The 17,137-nt window shown below is 40.3% G+C and overlaps 1 protein-coding gene across 1 annotated transcript; it reads left to right on the forward strand.

Moving 5' to 3' along the window:
* The first annotated feature begins 6,491 nt into the window (after window positions 1–6,491).
* Window positions 6,492–15,452, forward strand: ankk1 (ankyrin repeat and kinase domain containing 1). The gene is made up of 9 exons (XM_079166076.1): window positions 6,492–6,805; window positions 7,067–7,349; window positions 7,430–7,581; window positions 8,330–8,379; window positions 9,696–9,851; window positions 11,035–11,156; window positions 13,078–13,111; window positions 13,621–13,861; window positions 14,197–15,452. Exons 1-9 carry the CDS (start codon window positions 6,621–6,623, stop codon window positions 15,227–15,229), a joined length of 2,256 nt encoding a protein of 751 aa, XP_079022202.1. The 5' UTR covers window positions 6,492–6,620; the 3' UTR covers window positions 15,230–15,452.
* The last annotated feature ends 1,685 nt before the right edge of the window (window positions 15,453–17,137 follow it).

Raw genomic sequence — 17,137 nt, forward strand, 5'->3', positions numbered from 1 at the left:
AAACACATCACATCAGCAAGTGGCCCAACAGTAAATCAATAGTTACTTAGAATGTTATGCAACACATACGCTTTAGGCAGCTTGTGCAATGGCTTGCTTGGTTAGAAACACTGTAAACACACTGTTCAAAGAAAAACTTTATTGAAATTATGTCAAAGGGTGCCATACAGATAATATAATAGGGCATTTGGGAGTAGATAAAAGATGCATCTTATTTGCTTGGTCACAGATCTAATCACGAAACTCGATGTAACAATGTTCTTAGCTGCTGTAGCACTGTGCAAGCAACTATTGGTGAAAGACTTGAATTGATTCAGAGATATTTTACATCATCACCATAGAAAACAATGAATCTACATTAAATCAGAAATAAATACAGAAAGTACATTTATCCCAAAATGTATTTATATCCAGGGAAATCAAAACATACTGCAGTATATTTAGTGAGGTTTACTTTAAATATGCTCATAATTAGATGATTTAAACAGCGTGCCAAAGAGGAATACATCAAATTACAATTTCTTTCTTTCAGCAAATCCTACACACCCTGCACCTACACTGGCTGTCATGATTCACCAAGTTACTGCTCCCGCTCGTACCTTGCATGTTTAAAATTCAGCGTAAATACGAGTGGTTAAATATCACGAGATAAAGATTTGATTAAAACACATTCAATGCTCTTGAGAGATACACAGGAATCAATTATTGTTCTAGTCTGAAACACATTGCTTACATATACGTCAGTAATCAACCCGTTCACCTCAGTGCCCCTCAGTCTTTAATTTTGATTGATTATGTTTAGCACCTTCTATGCTCACAGAATATGGATCAGAGACATTGGAGTTAAGCTTGTTAGTTATTAGGACATGAGGGGCAATGGAAAAGCCTTTTGCTTCTGCCAGTCATCTTACCCAGTGTGGTGGAGCCTGCTAATGCAATTTGCTGAGCTGTGAGATGTGGGTTCCATCAATGAAGACAGACTTCTCCCCTCAGGTAGCCTATCAGGAATCGGATCACGAGCGGCTGGCTTTCTTTGAAACATCAATCCATGAGTCTGCCCGAAATAATAGTGTGAGTTAGCGAAGCATGAAACTATGGCTGTCAGTGAATGTTAAATGCATCTATTATCACACCCACATACATGGAGAGTTTAAGGGGTTACTGTGTTTGGGAGAACATTGTGTTGCAAGGAGTTGATGCCTAAAGAAATCTAAAGAGTATGACACAGTGCAGTATTCGATGTACTGTATATGTATGACAATAACAGGTTTTAATGCTGTGTAAAGCCTGTGTGGAGGAAAGTATTAAAAAACAAAAAGAAATAATAATGATGTTAATGATGATACTCATGTGTTTAAGATTCTTCTCAGGTCTTCTCCAATATCAACTAAAGAGCTTGCAAAAGCCCACCATAATGATCCACACCACCATAATAATCCATAGTGTATTAGTGTGTGCTGCAATATAATGAATCTGTAATCACATTAAGTCTCACAATAATGTGTTTCTAGAATTTTCCATCTAGGCCATGGGACATGTCTAAATGCAAATCATACTACCATAGCACTGCAGGGTGAGCCAGCAGATTTAAAAGGGGGTGGGGAGGATTCCATTGAAGTGCAAATATGAATAAAAGCTCCTAACTGTGTTTTAAACGAAAGCCTGATCTTTTTGATCTTAAAAATCAATGCTTCAATGCTATCTTGGTGCATTGAAGAAGAGAAGATATGACTGCAGAATCCTGATCTAGCTGTTCTCTAATGACACATAAAGACCAAGATGCTAATGCATGGCCATAAGCAAGGTTTTAGAAATAAAGAGGTCCAAAAACTGAGCTTATAGCAAGATATTGTGGTGTGCACAAAACCTAAACCTAACTTTCCTTTTGTAAGGTAATGTTGTCCCTAAACAGAAGTCGTTCTGAGCTACATGAAAGAAACAGACGATTAGTGTCCTTGTATGGGAATTAAATAGATTCCATGTCGTGACTATTTCATGAAAGGGAAAGTTACATTTACAAGCAGGCATCACTGGCCGCTGTCAATGTACAAAGACCGAATTGTTCAGATGATGTCTGTCTGGGGATCAGTTGCCTCTTCTGTTTCTTCAAGTTGTGGACATAATCAAAAACCACCATGTTGAGTAAAGATTTTGTAGATCTTCCATTTACTACATCTCCACTTACTCACACAAACAATGACGACTCACGGATGAGCAAGTCGGTAACCTTGGCGTTGTGCAATATTTGTGCTGCACAAGTTATTTTTAGTCATAGTATACTGTCGTCCGGGCCTCAGTGACCTCAACAGTGGGTACGGCCATGTCCCCATGAATCACATTTACTTTACATTTACAGTTTACACAAGCTAGAGAAAGACAGAGCCAACGAAAGATGGACAGCTGCCTGCTGAGAGTTGCACACCATTGTGAGTTTGTGGTGGATATTTGCGTCATGCTCTCAGCAGGGACCATATTGAATTTAAATGTGCTATCTGCTAGGAATGAAGAAACCCAAGGGAGATGGCCCAACTATTTATTTGACTGCCAAAGCTATTGGCCCACAGGAACAATTTATATAAATGTGTTTGTGTGTGTGTGTGTGTGTAGGGGGGGGGGGGGGGGGGGGGGGGGGGGGGGGGGGGGGCTCTAAAAATGTACTTATCTGAGTTCATCTCTTTCTTTACCATCGCAGCAAAACACCTCATGTCCCCAGATAAATTCAGCCGTAAAGGGTGTTAAGTGGAGAGCCTTTAAAAGAAAACAGCAAGTGGGAATATGAAGGGAGGTTGTAGAGGACATCTTTGTTTCCTCATCTTCTTAAATGGGCTTAATATTACTGTAATCCTCTCCGATAAGCAGGCAGTTTAATTCTTTTTTTCAAATAACACCCTTCTTTAATGATTACAAAAAAAGGAAATCTGTGATATTCAGGTCTAAGTTAAGGTAGAAGGCAACACATGTCGTGACACATTGGCAACTGAAATGGGTGCAGCTTACACATCCTCACACCATCCTCACACCATCAGCAAATTCAGGTTGCAGCAATGCTAAATTTACAATTCAGAGAATGACGCAATACTTAATTCTTAACTGCAAATAATTATTCTGAACACAGAGACAAGAGAATTGATTCCCATTATGTTTTCTGTCAAATGTACAAATGTACAGAGTTGTACAGTCATTGGAGACACATGAGAGACAGGCAAGAGTATATAATAACAGTAGCTGGCACCATTGCCAACATATAAGTAAAACAAAACAATGGATGTATTATCCTGTGTATACGAGCAAAAAAACAATCTCTCTCCAGTCTCTGCCAGTGAGATACACTGATATATTTCTGCCGCGCCAAGGAACTGTGGTGGAAGAGTGAGTAGCGTGTTATGTAGTGAAGCTACACTCAATAATTAAGCATTGAGTCTAGAATGAATTTAAAAACCATTGTGTGGGACCACAAGGGAAACAAAGGATAAATACGTAGTTTTTCCTGGTTACCCCAAACAGACTAACCAGGATATGGTTCCAATTTAATATGAAACACTTGAGATAGAGTGCTAAGGATCTCCATCCAATACTAGCGCAGGTTTGTGTGCAAATGACCACAACATGTGAATAGGTAAGCCATTGGCACTTTTACATTTGTCATAAAACCAATTATTTATGAAAAGACCCAAATTAAGTATTGTTTGCTTGTAAATATTTGCAATAATTTGTAGATGTATCCTAACAACAAAACAGTGCAAAAATACCCACGTATGGGCAGATAAATTAACATGTCAGTTAACACACGGTGCACAACATGCAAAAAGGTAGGACTAAAACCTGTCATCCAATGGGTCCAAAGTCTCTAAACTGTGCCATTGTGGACGTTTTGTTGACCTGCTGAGGCTGGCGATGTACTTGTGTGCTTAATCAACTGAGCTCATCCACTTTCTGGCTTCACTGGACAGCGTAAAATGGAGTTGATAGAGCAGAGAAGGCTTTAGTCCCAGCATATGCGGTTTTGCCATGAAGTCCTTGTATTCAACTGGCAGTAGTCCTCCAAAACACAAATTGGTTAGCAACGAAATTAGAGTTTTCCTCTCGCCCATTCCTCTCTGATTAGGAGATTCTAACCTTAATATAGCCGTGTCGCCCGGAGAACCTCGACTCGATGACTGAGGCAGCGAGTTTCCTATACGAGACACGTTGGTCATGGTCCTCCACTCTAGGAGGCCTAACGATGTTTTGAACTTATTGGTTAGCGCCTCGCGGTGTTGCACAAGCATTATCGTGATAGCCTCCAGTGTTAAGCTTCCCTCTTTTCAAGGTCATGGCAAATAAGACAAGGGAGAAACAATTGAGAAATATGTGCATAAAAAGGCTGAATGCTATAAAAATGTAATTGCTGCTATTACTGCTATTATTGTTATCAATATATTGTATTCACAGCTGATATTTCTTTTAATCTTTTTGTATTATTATAGCTGGTTGTTGCTCTCTCTATCTCTGTCAGCGATGGACCCAAGCGCAGAGAGACACGGGAGCAAAAGGATTTGTTGATGGGGATTTAATAAGAAAAAAATGTCCAAAGGAAAACATTATATCAGTGCAGAACAGAGCACAGCAGACCAGGAAATACAACAGACGAACCGACGCTGAGACGTGGACACACAGGGTTTAAAAACACTGGGGAGGTGCAGGTGATTAGACACAGGAGGATTCAATCAGGAGCAGGGCAGACAATCACACAGGTGGGAAAACAGACAAAGGTAGGAAGTGAAGTGAACACAAGATACATGAGGCAGGGAAATTCAAAATAAAACAGAACAAATCCCAAAACCTTGACACTTTCTCTCTTTCTTTCCCCCCTCTCTCTCTCTCTCTCTCTCGCTCTATCTCTCTCTCTCTCTCTCTAAATAGCATCTCAAGATAACTTCTGTTATGATTTCACGCTATTCAAATAAATTAAATTGAAAATTGAATTGAATTGAAAAAATGATTGAAGGACACACTCAGTGAATCTATTCAATCTGCCTATCGACCGGAAAAACTCTCTTGTTAGTCAGTTTTAAAGCTTTTAATCTCATTTAGTTTTAATTGTGCCTTTAATAGAGCAGGTACCAGGAACCAAAATGACTGTAAAGGGTTAACGTGGGAAAAATTAAAGTCAGTTATGGCTAGTGTCACAGTAGGTACTTCATTCACACAATATCAATGCTTAAGCTTTGCCAACAAAGTATTCAAGTCAGTTTTCTACACAATTTTAAGCAATACCAACCAGTTTATGGCAGTAAATGATGAGAAGAAGAAGAAATGCTTTCATATAATTGTTATGACTTGGTTTAGATTAATTTAACTGAACCTTTGTGGTATTGTTGCCACAAAATGACAATAACTTTGTGTCCATCTAGTTTTCGTTTTCAATCCATAAGTCCAGTTATTATTTATTAACTATGTGAGAGTGCATCGGAAAACACACGCAGACAAACATGCAGGCACACACACACACACACACACACACACACACACACACTTGCACACACACTCCATCCACACCCGGGTGCTCCGGAAAATTGTCATACTCTCAAACTCAAACTGGTGACTAGTGAGCCGTTCCACTGGGGCTGCTGGGGGTTAAGTGCCTAATGAAAGTGCAGTTTGGTAGTGTATGGTTCATTAGCCAGTTCATTTACTGTATTTACAGACCCAAATTACAATGTGCATATATATCATATCAACTATCATAACTGATACTCTGTTGGTGCTGAATTCACACATTTCTCAGAACTGTTTAGTTTTCCTTTCAGATAGATGTGAGTTAATCTTGACATCGAAAGTGGAAGTCATACCATGGGTGTATAAAGAGAACTGGATACAGCGTCGGAGGCAGCGCCCCGTTCATTCCTATGAAAGTTCCTAAGTGGCGCATGAAGAAAAAACAGAAAGACTTAAAAATACAGAGTATAGAATTCAGATGAAAATACCCGGATCTTCCGCATTATGGGGCTATAGAGCATCCGCACTAGTGTTTTATAAACCTCTCCTCCTAACCCTCAATCCAGCCTCGTTCTCGTGATCATTCACATAAACAGGCTAATTCGGCTATTAGTGGATTTTACAACTTTGAGGAGCTAATGATTTAAATAAGGTCTATTCAAGTAATCTTAATGGGAAGTTAATTCAGTTCAAAATAAATGACCCGCTGTGTAACAGATGTCTCTTTCTCAATGTAAGTCTGTGGGAAAAAAAGGATTTTGAGGCCCGATGGCATCACATGACCACAATGGCCACAATGTAAAATTTGCTTCAAAGCCTGGCGCTCCTCCTCGGGGCTTGAGTCATACAGTATCACTGGAAGACTGAAAACTTGCTCAGGAGTCTTGGCAGCTAAAAACCGGCTTTGCAACATTGTACTGCAAACTGGTTCCGCAACTCGGCTCCTCCCACAGATCAACCGTGTAGTCTAGTATGTATGTCTCCAACTGCCTTTCACAAAGCCAGCTGCCACAGATTCGAATGTGTATCCATGTTCTACGATTTTCTCCTTCCCCGCATGAGACCCAAGCTCCTGCCGTGCTACTGATTCTGTTCATGTGTAGGATTAGATAGCGAGTGTGTCGGAGAGGATTTCTGTGCTCATGGATTGCCTTGACGGATCCCTTGGGCAGTTCAGGAACTTCAAGAAGGAGGACTTTGAGGCTGACTGGATTAAGGTGTCAGAAGGCAGGATTGGGCAACTGTACCAGGTCAAGCTCAAGCCACAGCAGGAAAAATGTGCCTTGAAAAGCTTTGACAAAACCTTGTGTGCAAACAACTTTTACAGGTGGGATTTAAATTACGAAAATTAGCACAAATTGCTTATCATCCTGCTGTCAGGTACAAGCAACTGGCGGAATTTACAGCAATTTCTCAGCAAATCGGCATACTTTGAATTAATATTGAAATAAAGATGTAGTGGTTTCATTAGTCTTTGCAACTTTACACAGGAAATAATGTCTCCTACTGTGGTTAAAGTTAAAAATAACTATTTAAGCAACAAAAGCCCAAAGCAACTTTCACTGACCAATATTATTTTCCATCACAGGAGAATAATAGATGAGGCGTCCAACATAGCCAAAGTGAAATTCAAGTACATTGTGTCGATCTACGGACTGTGCAGTGAGGCGAATGCTGTGGTGATGGAGTACATGAGTAATGGATCGCTGAACGATCTCCTGGCCAGTCACACTTTGATGTGGCCGAAGAAGTTCCAGATGATTCATGAGGCCTCTATAGGAATGAATTTCCTTCACAGCATGAAACCTCCACTACTTCATCTTAACCTCAAGACATCCAACATCCTCCTAGATGATTGTCTCCATGTGAAGGTCAGTAAAAAAATATTGTTATCAGTGTATGTGATTACAGTAATCCTGTACTACTTTGGAATTCTTGTTTTTCCACTAAGATTTCAGATTTTGGTGTAATCCACTGGGAAGACAGCATGGGCAAGAAGATGTTCATGGAGCATCTGACAGTAAGAGGAAACACAAGTTACACTCCTCCAGAGACCTTCACTCAGAGCCCCAATCCTCCAGGAACTACCTTTGATGTTTACAGGTGACTTGCCAAGGGCATTTTTTAAATAGCACCATCAGAGTCACTGCTCTCCCCCCCTGAATCATTGCACAATTCACATACCTTGCTCTTTACTCTATACCAGGCGTCTCAAACTCATTTTCACTCGGGGCCACATCAGCATTATGGTTGCCCTCAAAGGGCCGGTTGTAAATATAAGACTGTGTGAATGTGACTACTCCTAACATATTGGTAAATAACTGCAGTGTTTCCGCCAGGTTTACAACTTTTGGGGGGGGGGCTACTGTTGCCGGCCTGGGTCAAGACTGGATGCTGGACCTTAGCTGTGGGGGGGGGGGGTGGGTGCTACTCGCAGGAGAGCGACTGTTGCATCTCCACCACATCCACTGGTGGGAGTGTGTGCGTGCAGATCGGGGCGGAACTCCGCCGTGTGCGATATAGAGAGCAGAGGATAGTTGTAAATTGTATCAAGTCTAATTTAAATTTTTTTTTTTTTTTTTTAACTTTTTTTTTTTTTGCTGGCGGATTCGCGGGCAACATAAAATGACGTGGCGGGCCGATTTGGCCCGCGGGCCTTGAGTTTGAGACCCCTGCTCTATACTCTATCGCAAGTCACTGGGACATATTCTATATATTATACTCATGTCTGACTTACTCTTTCTTTTATATTCATTGGTTTTATTTTATCTTAAACAACGTTTAATGAATGCAGGATATGCAAAAGTCAGAAAGTTAGGACTGAAGTGCCTCTTTGTGCTTCGATCTACAGCTTTGGAATAGTGATATGGGAGATTCTGACGCAGCAGAAACCATATGCAGGTAGGGATGAATGAAATGCATCACACCTTATTTCAAAAATATTTCTGTTACTCCAGCTAGGAGTTGTGTAACACTCCTTACGATCACTCGTCATTCCCTCTAGAAAACCTCACATGTAATTGCAGCAGGGTCCTGGTTCTGGTTCTCCCGTGCCTCCCTTCCCTTTAGCGGGCCCAGCAATATGGCCTGGGTCTCCAGCAGTGTGGGGTCAATGTTGGCTCCCAGTTAAGACAGGTGGAGCAGCGAGGGGAAGGTCTCATTTACTTATGTATGACATATAAAGTATTTTCTATTCAATTAAGACTTCTTCATATCCAGTTAAAAGTTCCTAATAGTAACATTAATCAGTACAAATAACAAAGTGTAAAAACCACAACCGTAAACTGTAACTTCATCCTCTCGAACCCGAGTGCCCCCGATACTTGGGAGAGATGCACACATTTGGCCACATATTCTTCCTACATACCGACATCATGGAAAGAAGCTTGTCTAAAAGCTCATGATAACCATATTTACCAAAAAGAAACACAATTCCCACAAAAAGTAACTAAAGAAGCACACAGCTAAAACATGCTGAAGGTGCATGTCTTTACTTTGCTACCAAAACTCACTGAACCAGCAGTTCTCGAAGAGAAAAACTCCACTTCATGCAGCTACAACCATGAATTGGTCAGAGTTGTCCACATAGACCAATGGGATATAATTTTCTTCGAATGGGAACATGTATTAGGTCTGTTTTTTAAAACAAAGCCCAAAACAGCTGTATTTAGATAGAATTAATATCTATAGTGACCTATAGTGATCTAAAGATACCTGAAAGAATTTCAATTGGCACAGATGGTACCCAAATGTAACCAAATGGCCAATTTGAAAATTACACCTGAACATAAATTTACTAAACCCTCGCCAACTGTGCTCTGCTTAACTTTATTAGCATCAGTCTGTGCACACGTATGTTCAGATGATGTGAAATGATCTGTTAGAGTAGAGGTTTTCGGCTGCGACTGCATCATTCCAAAGGGATATTTACAAGGGTTATGCTGTGTTCCATCTTGATTTACTTTGACCCAGTAATATATATACAGATGCCCATGCCTCTGCATTAAATATCATGGTGTTACCTTTATTCTGATACCAAGATTGTTTAAACAGACCTTGTAGCTGGAGAGATATTCTCTATGTATTTTTGGGCATGCCTTTTTTGAGCAGGGGCTAGAGGCCTTGAGTTAACATGACATTGAATCAATGTCCAATACTGTCATATGATTGTTTATCGTCATTGAACCTTGTGACTTATATCTGTTTCGTGGGCCCAGGGTGCAGTATGACAACAGTACTCTTACAGGTGTCTCGTGGTAAGAGACCCTGTGTGGAGATGATACCCGAACAGAAGCCCCAGGAGTGTGATCAGATGATCGACATCATGAGGCAGTGCTGGGACCAGGACCACAGGAAGAGGCCACAGTTCTCAGGTGCAGAAGTCAAAAAGTTCCTTGCTGTAGCTCATTGTGTCATTCGCTTATTCTCAAAGCTACTGAGTTGGTGCTTTAACAAAAAAAAAACTGATTTCCCAAATGCATTGCAATGAAAAAGACAAATCTCTCATAGATGATGAAATGTAACAAGTCATGTAACAGAGAAGGTTCCTGGTGACTCAAAACCTTGCAGAAATAGACACAAGATACCATTTTTAATTCTCTAAGCTCAAGGAATTATATTTCCCCAGTATCCTTAATTTTTAAGGCTTATTTATACAAAGACTGGTTTATAGCCAGTTCTCCCTTAAGTTGTAACAAAATACATCAGAAAAAGGATCATAGCAAGCACAATATCTTAAGATAAGATAAGATAAGATAATCCTTTATTAGTCCCGAAGTGGGGAGATTTACAGGATCACAGCAGCACAGTGGACAGGGCAAACAAGGTACATGGTAAACAAGAAACTAAAGCAGCAAGTATTATAAATAAGTAATACACGAGTAAATCTTGGCTGCATCCATAGAAAGTTGATGCCTAATTTGTAAAATGTGTCTGGTGTTGTGTGTTATTGCAGCTGTCAATTTAATAACGTCTCAAAAGTAATATTTGAGTGTAAATTGATGACAAGTTGTTTTACCTTATTAATGAGATTGTTAAACATAAAACATAAATATGTGCCAAATGATTGAAAACTCAAATTTTGACATTATATTGAATCAGTGTTTTAATCTGCCGTCATCAAAGGCATTTGGCAACTGTCCCTCTCTTCCTCCACATTCTCTTAAACAAAGAAAAAAGAAGAAAAAAAAGCAACCATATTGTCCCCTTTAGCCTTGTATGTTATTTTGAATTCAACAATTATCAAGTTGCTCATAGAAAACACATTTTCTTGAGCGAACAGCAATAATTCAAGTGGGTCACCTTTATTTAGAAAAGTACGGCTTGAGAAGCTGTGTTTAATTAAACACAAGTGTCATGTTTATTCATAAACAGCAGATATTCCAATTTATGATGTTCACAAAAACTTAAACCTGTAATTTGCGCATGGCTCTTCATACTCTGTATGGAATAATGAAAGGATCCGACTTGGTTTTGAAGTTATGAAGTCTAGGAAAACGTTTGTTTGATTTGGCAAATGAATAACAGTTCATTCCTTCACTGCTGTTTTGTTTGCAGACACTGTGAGGAAAACGGAGGCTCTAAGCAAAGTCCTGAGGATCCCAGGACCAATCCAAAACAAAAATGCCGAGGAGGGACAGAAATCAGATTATCCGCGGCTGGTTTCCCCGATACAAAAAGTTAGCTCTGCTTGATACTTTATTTGAACGGAACTGTAGTATCTACAGCTGAGGTTAATGGTATAATAAGACAGAATGGGAAAAGGTAATGTGGTTTACACAGGAGTCTTGCGGCTCTGAGGATGTAATTAGGCTTTGAAGCTACAATAACTAATTCTTCGGTCACTTGGGGGAGGCAGAAACAAGCTGTGAACACAACATTGACATATATTAACCTTTTAAGTTGATATGGCAAACTTGTCAGCAAATAGTTGCTTTTCTACATATCCAGCAGTTAGGGAGCAACAGTCGCATTCGTTTGGAGTTGTGTTTCTGGCCAAATGTGAGTACAATATTCACTCTCCTTTAGCTCCGTTTTAGTTCTCTACTAACTCCTCGGGGAAATACCTGGCTCTTTAGACGCTAAATGCTTCACTATATTTACCAATTAGCTGCTAACTGTGTCTGTCATCCGTTTCATGCTGAACAGATATTGTGCAGAGAGTTTAGAGCTATTTTACTGAAAACAGCTGCCTACTGCTAAAAAACGACACTATGAGAGTGAGCCAAAACTATAAAGTTGCAGGCTGAACAGAAAATCAGTAAGCTGGAACTCTTTATAAATCTCTGCAAAGCCAAGGGAAGCTGTGGATGGCAATTCCCTGTGGTTTCATCACTACAAGCGACTCCTTTCACTTCGACATATTCTTTTCAAATTGGTAAATGCTATAAATTAGCATGCTGACATGCTAAAATGTAACTGCTAATGATGTTTACCAGGTATAACATTTATAATGTTGATCATCTCACCTTACTGAGAATGCGAACATTTTCTAATTAGCAATAAACACAAGTACAACCCGAGATGATGGGAATGTCATCGGAAGTCAGTGGATCACCAACGTTTTTAGGATTTATCCTCCACGCACCATGGATTATTCATACAAAAGTTCAAAGCAATCAATCGGCCATATTTTGCCGAATTAGAGCACCTCAAGATATGTGAGTGAAAATGGGTTGTATGGTTACCGACAAGTCCTTTACAGCCATGTCAACTGTATGAGCCAAGCAGTTTATTGCATGCAGTATAAATGTGTATTTTTAGCCTATTCTTAAAATCATGTGTTTGGATATTTCTGCACACTGGCATCCCTAAACATTCTTGGAATTGCATTAATTGGACATAACTGGAAAAGCTGAGACTCCTATAAATCCAATGAGCCCAATTGTATTCATGTAGACGATGTAAGTCCCCATAGCAGTCATTTCATATTGTGAGACCATTTTTTTTAACTTTACATCATTTATTAAAATACACCTGTTGTGACCTCTAGGGTAATAGCTTCATGAAACTTTACAACCACAAACAAGACACTCAGAGTCGACAAGGCTTTTCCTCGGTTTATTGACAATAACAAGGGTCTCTGTTCAGTTTTCAGAACAGAAGCGCTCGCCATCCAATCACCGAAAAAAGTATTTCTTGCAGAAATCAAAAGTTTTTGATACCATGGCGTGGCTTTTTTTAAAGTGTTCTTAAACGACATTGTGTCTTAATGTGGTATTTTGGATGGATTATTGATATTTTTTTCCAATTCTCAAGTGGTAAATTATTTTTTTCATTTAGCACCAAATCTGTGAAATAGATGGTATCAACACAAAAACTGCTGCAACAATTTATGAGACAAAATAGAGCATGCTGGCCATCAAATACTTCCATTATAATGTTCTAATCCCTTTTACACGTTCACATTTCATTTTAATTCTACTTACTACCTTCTATCTGAAAAAACACAAATACAGGTCTATGTGGGTCTCTTTGAGTCAACTGTTGAATCCCCATTCTCACCTATTGATTGACATATGTGCTAATTAACCACTTGTGATGGCTGATGTCACAGCAAATAACTTTTGTACTATTTCCGTTCTTTCTTTTCCATTGTAGATAGTTTTCCCTGAGATGCCTGACCTTCCCTCAGGTAAACACATATAGAGTAGGATGGAAAATCATGTTGCAGTACGAAGCCTGGAGGGTTGACATTTAAGAGGTGCTATGTACAGTGCTGTCACATTTTTACATTATATGATATTACCTTCAGTACTGAAAAGCAGAGTCAACTAATACTGGAAAGGTGAATAATAGAAACATCCACCCAGCCTCTTTGATCCTCTGAAATCTTGACTATACTATTGTATAGATAAGTCATAATAATTATTGTTGATCATTTCACTGCCACGCTCCATTAACATATAAATCTATAGCTACATATGTTCAAATACTAATGCAGAAGGTATTGACTATAAGAACCACAGCTTCCAGAGAGCTTCCTCCTCTGCCATCATGTACACATGCACTTTACTGTACACAATACAATGAGGAAACTTTAATACAGCATGATTCATAAACATAAAAGTTCCCTGGGCACACTAATATCACCATTTCTGCAGCTATGTTTCTCACATAATGCCCTTTGCTGTCATTTCACAGATGACCATCGTGCCAGTGACAGCGTTCTCTCTCTGCTGCACAAAAAGGAATTTGTTAGTTTCAGACATTCAGTAAATAGAGAGGATATATACAAAGAGTTCTCAGGTAAAAAGAGCCTCCTCCACTACACGGTAGCCAGCGGGGATGCAGAGAGTGTCGAGCATGTCCTGAGTCTGGGTGCTGAAGTCAACTGTACGACTGCCAGAGGCTACACTCCTCTTTTTATTGCTGTTATGCACAGGTGTGTATACAAATATATTAAAAACTGTTTTCTACGTGACACAAGGAAAAGTAATTTGTGCTTCCAGCTCGGTATTTTGAAAGTGTCTGCAGTTCTAAGGTTAACCAAAGACCTAGTCTCCCTCTATTCGAAATTAAAGGAATAGGTCAACATTTTGGGAAATACTCTTGTCTGCTTTCTTGCCAAGAGTTAGCTGAGAAGAATATTACCACTCTTATGCCTGTAAGGTAAACCCAGAAGGGTTGTTATAAAGATTGGAGTCGCTACTGGCAACCTAACGGTGATGAGGAGAGTCAGTACTATTATACCCTATAAATTAAACTTCTTTTCTACAGACTTCATGACATCGTCTTTTTGTTGCTGGAACATGGTGCAGCTATCAGCCATGGAGATGAGGACCTGTGGACAGCGCTCCATTTTGCTGCTCAGAGCGGCGATGACAGGATTGTTCGTCTCCTGCTGAGCAAAGGAGCTGCTGCGGAAGCTCGGGAAAAAACCGGTTGGACGCCCCTCCACCTTGCCTGCCAGAATGGCCATAAAGCAGTGGTGTCCCTGCTGCTTTTACGGCTGTCAGAGGAAGCAGTCGGACAACGGGAGGCACAAGGGAGGACGCCGCTCCATCTAGCTTCCGCCTACGGGCATCCGGACATTGCCAAGCTCCTCCTCTCTCATGGAGCAGACCCCAACGCGACCGACTGCTCTCTCTCCACTGCTCTTCACGTATCAGCTGAGAGAGGCCATAACAGAGTAGTCAGAGAGTTGACGACGAGTCAGGTGAACATTGACTGTGCAGACAGCAGTGGATACACTCCACTTCACCTGGCTGCTCTGAAGGCTCATACAGGCATATGCAGGCATCTGTTGACAAAAGGAGCCAGCCCAGACTGCAGGACCCTCCAAGGCTGGACTCCCATGCACCTGGCTGCCCTAAGGGGACATGAAGTCACAGTGGTCCAGCTGGTGAATCTGGGTGGTTGTGTGAATGCTGGAGGTGAGAATGGATGGACCCCGCTCCACCTCGCCTGCCACCAGGGCGAGCCGGAAATGGTGGCAAAGCTCCTGGCAGTGAAAGCCGATCCAAACATGTCAGAGGACAGTGAAGGATGGACACCACTGCATTTAGCTTGTACCAGTGCCAGTTTCCCAAGTGTTCTCCACTTGATATCACATCATGCAGATGTTAATGCACTAAACTCAGGAAAGGCGACACCTTTACACCTGGCTGCCCAGCATGGCTGTTTGCCTATTGTAAAGGTTCTGCTGCTGAATGGAGCAGAGAGGACTCTGGTGGACTCTTCTGGATCCACAGCTCTTAATGTGGCCGAGAGGTGTGAGAAATGGGAAATAGTGCAACTACTTAAGAAGTAGTAGTGAAAACAATATCAATGTAAGGATCACAATGAAAACAACAATGCCACAGCTGGAATAGTATCCTCCAGATTTAACCCATAACAACCCAAACCAATTTTTCCTGAAAGGAAAATTATAGGGGATATAAAACAGACTAAATGGACCACGGGAACACATTTCTAAAAATATTTTCTAAATACTACGTTAAATCCAAAGATCTGAAATGTTACATATATGCCACAATGGACGTATAAATGTATTCAAAGAAAACCAATAAACTTGGTCTATGTTTTGCTTGGTAACAAAGATTTGCCTTTTTATTTGCATTTCCACAACACATATCAAAATGAGAACTTTTCTGTTTAAATCTAACCAATAAATCTTTTTCAGAATTGTATTTTCTTTATACATTTATTTCAGAAAAACCCATTTTTTTGCTTTACTATTATATTCATTTGTCATTTAGACGTATAGCATTTACGGCCTTGCTGTTCCTGTATAAAATCCTACAGGAACATTATAATGGCAAAGGGATACACAGGGTCAGAATCCGGTGAAGTACCCTATGACAAAGCACATACTGATTTCCCCTGCTTGCCTGTGCTTTCCTGGTGAATGCAATTGATGCTGCTACCTGCTGCCATGTGCAAATGAAAATATAAAAGAGCTGCTGTAATAATGTTTTACAGAGGAATTCATTTGATTAATTCTGTCGGACTTTATGAGGGCGTTATCTGTCTAGTAATTACAACAGAACTATGGATTACTGTTACTGGCATTACTTAGATGTGTCTATTGAACTCTAATACATGTATGCTTTATGACAAGGCAAGGCAACTCTGATTATTAGTCATTCCCGGGCTGAGGGGAGCACTGCCTAGCTTATGCCATACTCATTTACCACAGTGACACCTTATTAAATTGAAATGAAATGCAGGGAATCAGGAGCTGTATTGACCTGCGCCTTCAAAGGGTTTTCACTGAAACCACAAGAGACAGACTCTGATGGAGGGGTGGAAGGTGAGCAGAATCAAATCACTGTAAATAGACAGAGCAGAGTTAAGTTGGACTCAGACTGATCTTGGATTATTTTTTTTTTTTTTTGGTTGCTACGTGAGTGTCTGCTGTGTTGTTTTTAAATGGTTATTTTATTCCAAAGCTTCATTTTTTTCTCCATGACATGGCTTGTTCGGGTTGTCTCCGACTATCAGCCATTTTTTAGTGTTGGTATGACAACACAGAACATCCTTCCATCCCCTTCTAATCCTTGAGGAGTTAGACAAATTGGAATAGGCATACTGTGTGTATTGGAGGTTTTATGTTCACTAAAATGAGGCTACACTTGTGGCTGTTCAGCTGACCAGTGCACTGAGTAAAACATACCCACCGACAGAAAACGCAAAATATTGTACAAATACAGACTTACATTACCCTCTCACCTCAACTACAACCTACTAAAACTACTAAGCTGCGTACAATGACAACTTCAAAATAAAAGACAGAAATGTACACTACCGGCATAATAGCATTGCTTATTCTCTCTAGTTTCAGTCTTTGGCCCTGTTCATTTTCAAACATTAGTCAGGAGGCAGCACTCACATGATCGAACTGGGTTGCTGTCGTTCTCACGTTGCCACTGGATGCTAAATTTACTAGGGTGTTCATTAGTATATCTGACCGGCCCTCCCAAGTCATGTCTGAGTGGGAAACACTTATGTCACATGGCTTCTGTCAGGAGCCTGACAAAGTAACATATCTGCTGATCCTGCTCTTATTGTAATTTATCCACTAGTTTGAAAAGGCTCCCTGGAGAGGAATGTGTATTTCAGATTGGGTCGGATGATTTATAGTTCAAAGTCTACTTTCTACTGCAGCAATTCCCATTTGAAATTTACGAGGCCCTCGGTGTCTCAAACATAGGAAGCA

The sequence above is a fragment of the Pholis gunnellus genome, assembly GCF_910591455.1.
Source record: "Pholis gunnellus genome assembly, chromosome: 9".
NCBI classification, from domain to species: Eukaryota; Metazoa; Chordata; class Actinopteri; order Perciformes; family Pholidae; genus Pholis; species Pholis gunnellus.

Coding starts and splice junctions, on each gene's coding strand:
- ankk1 (XM_079166076.1), top strand. CDS start 6,621: ATGGATTGCCTTGACGGATCCCTTGGGCAGTTCAGGAACTTCAAGAAG. Junction 8,380..9,695: donor GCAGCAGAAACCATATGCAG/GTAGGGATGAAT, acceptor TCGTGGGCCCAG/GGTGCAGTATGACAACAGTA. Junction 11,157..13,077: donor TGGTTTCCCCGATACAAAAA/GTTAGCTCTGCT, acceptor TTTCCATTGTAG/ATAGTTTTCCCTGAGATGCC.